The sequence below is a fragment of the Lolium rigidum genome, chromosome 6 (genome assembly GCF_022539505.1).
Source record: "Lolium rigidum isolate FL_2022 chromosome 6, APGP_CSIRO_Lrig_0.1, whole genome shotgun sequence".
Taxonomy (NCBI): Eukaryota; Viridiplantae; Streptophyta; class Magnoliopsida; order Poales; family Poaceae; genus Lolium; species Lolium rigidum.
Window position 1 is genome coordinate 3,798,719 of NC_061513.1, and position 4,114 is coordinate 3,802,832.

At 45.5% G+C, this 4,114-nt stretch overlaps 1 protein-coding gene across 2 annotated transcripts; it reads right to left on the bottom strand.

Moving 5' to 3' along the window:
- Positions 1–1,947: 1,947 nt before the first annotated feature.
- Positions 1,948–3,432, bottom strand: LOC124661652 (protein STAY-GREEN LIKE, chloroplastic-like). Of its 2 annotated transcripts, none has more exons than XM_047199525.1 (3): positions 3,079–3,432; positions 2,487–2,987; positions 1,948–2,337 (listed from the first exon to the last, which is right to left on the bottom strand). In XM_047199525.1, exons 1-3 carry the CDS (start codon positions 3,223–3,225, stop codon positions 2,236–2,238), a joined length of 750 nt encoding a protein of 249 aa, XP_047055481.1. In that variant the 5' UTR covers positions 3,226–3,432; the 3' UTR covers positions 1,948–2,235. The 2 variants fall into 2 exon arrangements, with proteins under 2 accessions (XP_047055481.1, XP_047055482.1); XM_047199526.1 differs by having other exon boundaries at positions 2,487–3,013; positions 3,079–3,190.
- Between the last annotated feature and the right edge of the window lie 682 nt (positions 3,433–4,114).

Consider the following 4,114-nt stretch of genomic DNA (forward strand, 5'->3'; position numbering starts at 1 on the left):
TACTAACAAAAATCTTTCAAGATTCCACTTTGCTTGGTGGTGCGGAGATCGTCTGAATCGGTGAACACAAAGACAGACATAAACGCTGGCCGGATCGAGTACTGACCGAGAAACCATGATTGAAAAAAAAATACCGGTGCATATCCCAGGTCACCAATCGAGCTATGGGTTTTTTTTTTAGATAAAAGGCACTCAAGTGCTAACTTTGAATTAATAAAGTCACCAACAGCGAGAACGATACAAAGTGCTGAATCCAGCTTACAGAACGACACCACACACCCACACGAACTACCAAAGAAGGTATAACCGGAAGAGCGACCAACATGCTCCCAAAACGCCTACGAGGACTCGTAGAAGAGCTGGAAACTACAGTGTCGGACCGGAGCTCACTCGAGAAGGAGCCATGGGTTGCCACTGCGCCGTCCCTTCAGGCCGCAGCGACGTCATTCTTGGTACGCGCTACTGGCTGCTAACACGTCTTAGCATTCAGCTGCTACATCGACTCGCATCCCTGCAGCTATGTCACCCCCTTAGGGTGTTCACAATATATTTAGAAATGGAATTGCATCGTGTAGCGAACAAAGATTAAACAAAGAAAAGCAGCTAGCTAACTCAACAAACATCTTTATGTGTTTGAATCGGAACGCTATCTATAGCTCGGGTAGCCATTTGCTGTGTCATCGTGTTAGCTTGTCCCAAGTATATTGCAAATCGTGACACACGTTGAAGATATCACCATTATGATTATACTCCGCATCTCAGTTTAGAAAATTCGACAGAATTTAGCTGTGTGCATGGATAATATGTTCACTTCCTAATAAAAAATGAGAGAACAATCAACCGAATCACCTAGTTCGAATTAGAAAAAGAAGAATGACCAATGCATGCAAATTGCATGATCTTTGAGTTGTAAAACTTTCATACTTGATATTTTGATACTTTGGGTAATAAAGAGAGTTGTGTGCATCGATTGATGCAGAAGTTGGGGATAATACCCCATTTCGAAGAAAAAAAAATGCAAATTGCAAGCATGCATCCATCTCGTGTGGAGACTATTTTCCTTCTTCCTTCTTTACCCAAAACAAAAGAAGAAGAAAGAGTAGGAATATATTGCTTTGGACACACAAAACACTTTGAAGAGAGAATGACACAAGAGATGAACACGCAAACACAGAATGACAGAATCCTAGCTCTACAAGCAAAGCAAATTCTTGATCACAACACAAAAGAAGTAGGAGTAGTAGAGAAACAAAAAAAAAAACGGAAAAATAAATAGGTACAAGTACTCAATGCACGATGCTACAATTCCAAGCCAGGGAAAGAATTATTTGGAGTTTGCTAATAAAGAATTATTTGAAATTGTTGCTGAATCGGTGGCTACCAAGAAGATCAGTCAGTACCATTTGGGAGCAACCTATGTTATTGAAGGAGAGTGCGAGATAAGCATGCACTCAATACTTGTAACCTCTATTTATCTTATCCCCATCTCCATCTGCTCTAACTTTGGGCAGTAGTGGGCTCGCTTTCTTACTTTCGTTGTTTTTTCTCCTTTGATGTTTTGGTTTGTATCATTTTCCAAATCTTTTACTACACAATGTGCTAGTAATTCCCTCTTTACATGGATACATTATTTCATTTTGACTGTCAAGTTGATCAGTAAAATTTACCATTGAAAAAAAAATCAAGTGTAGATACAGATTCAGTGGTATATGTCCCACTATGTAATAATATTAGTTCTAGGTTGAAATAAATGTATGTCCCACTATGTAAATAATTAAAATTCAATTCAATTCGAAATTTATCAAAATATATGTATTGTGCAAGTTTTCTTAAACAATGCTGCTATCATGATTTAGTTTAAAGAATATTAGTGCTGATCATAATGTATAAGAGGTTTACAACTGAAAAAAAAGGCAGATCCGTATGATGGTATTCCAACTATCCAAAGAAACAAGAAAATGTCAGCTTGATTCATTTCAACAGTCAAAGGAATCGATCGAATGCTTGCTTAACAAGAAGGCGACTCGACTGCTACATCTGAAGAGCAAGGTCGTCTAGAGTTATCGCTTGTCAAGGAAGGACCAGACAGACGCGCGCAGCAAAGAATGAAAGATTGTTGGGACCCTCTTTCCTTCTTACTTACAATGCAATGCTCGTTTACCCTATCTCTTAAATCTCAATGACTCAATGTACATATATACCCGGATGGGATGGGATGGGATGGGATGGATTGGATCATAGGAAAAGCGAGACGAGGGCGTTGAATATGCTCCATTTCCTTCGTCTCTTGCTGATCTCGCTCTGCAGTTGGTCGAGCCGCCCGTCCAGCAGATTCCTCTGCAGTCCATTCGTCCACAATCAGATGAGAATTCGCCGTGTATGTATATATGGATCGATCCATCATCCATGGACGACGAAGCATTGCATTGTTCAGATCATCATCGGTTATATATATGCAACGAGGAAGAAGAAGGAAGAAGCATTACCTCAGCAGCTTCTCTGAGGGGCCCCCAGCACTCGATCCGGTTGTACTTGGTGGATGCGGAGTGGAAGTTGACCCACACCTGGGCGTCCATGAGCTCCGGGCGGCCGGCGAAGAGCGCGGCGTCGCCGTGCACGACCGCCTTGAGCACCAGCGGCAGCTCCTTGGAGAAGACGTAGTACCTGAACCCTGCCGCCAGCCCCTGCAGCGGGTTGCGCCCGCTGACGAGGCAGTGCAGGTGCAGGGTCATCTCCCCGGCGCCGCGGCCCCCGGAGCAGCTGGTCATCTGCTTCCACTCGGCGAAGACGTCGTCGGGGCGCCACCGCCGGAGCTGGTCGATGGTGATGATCTCCGACACCGCCAGCGTGAGGTTGGCCGTGAAGTCGCAGTGGCTGAGGGTGTAGGCTCTGGGGAACGCCGGGCGGCGGTGGTGGTCCTGCCTGGCGAACTGCACCGTGAGCTTCTCCGCGTCGAAGGTCGTCGGGGCGCCCAGCACCTTGGCTGCCTGCACGCCGTCAACCATACAGGCCACTGCTCTGTTGTCAGATGAGTTGAGCGGACAAGAAGGTAAGAACATAGAAAACCGAACTACTTACCAGGGAGGAAGAGAGCAGGTCGGATTTCCTGCTGCTGTCGCAGCAGACGACCCAAAGACGATTCCGGCTGCTGCTCCTGCCGCCGGTGGACGTGGTGGTGGCGACTGCGGCGGCGGAGAAGCAGAGCGCGGCGCTGCGCGACGCCATCGGGAATCTCGCATCAACAGCAGGCTGCTGCTCGCCGTGGCATCCTGCAGGCGTCACCTCCTGCTGCTCCGGCCAGCCGCCCGCCCGATTCAAGATCCGACTCCGGTGGCTAGTGGCCAGAAATTAGAGAAAGCAAGAAAGGGATGTACCTGGCTGTGAGAGAGAGGTGGATAGAGCTCATGGAGGCCACAAGCTAAGTCTCCAGGTCACGTCCAAACTCATGGACTGACACCGTGACACGAGCACTGCAGAAGAACGAACTCATTTTCTAAAAATGTTGTACGTATTAATTAAAAATACTACTAGAAGGTTCGTTACAGTCACGCAAAACCAAGGTTCCTTATGTAGAAGAAGTTAGCTAAATCATATCGACATCATTTTCATCTAGGTGTACCTTGTGGAATTCAAAATCTTCCATCTTCTTACAAAGACTAGAAAAGACCTCGGGCGTTGCTGCGTTTTTTTTTTTTTGCGTTTATAGATAGTAGTAAAAATATTTATAGTAATAAGAAGAAAATGGACATAAAATTGAGTTAGAGATCTTAATAAAAGTTATCAATAAAATGATCTTCATACACACTCAAAATGTGCACTCAGCTGATGACCACATGTTTCTACTCCCACCGTTCACACTCTCACACGAACACTTGTAGAGCTAGAAGTTTAATATGCTTCATAAAGGGATGGTTTATGGGCAGCTTTGGCCAGCTCCTCGTGATGGTCGGCCTCTGGCGGGTTTGCCTGCGATAGGCAGGTCTATCGATGGCGTGTGTGTTCGTTGGTCCGTTTTTTGGGTGAGCTCCAAGCCTGACAATGTTGTTGTTTAGTTTCTGCCCTAATCTTGCGTATTCTTTGTAATAGTTGTGCCCGATGTTCGCGCTTTCTATTG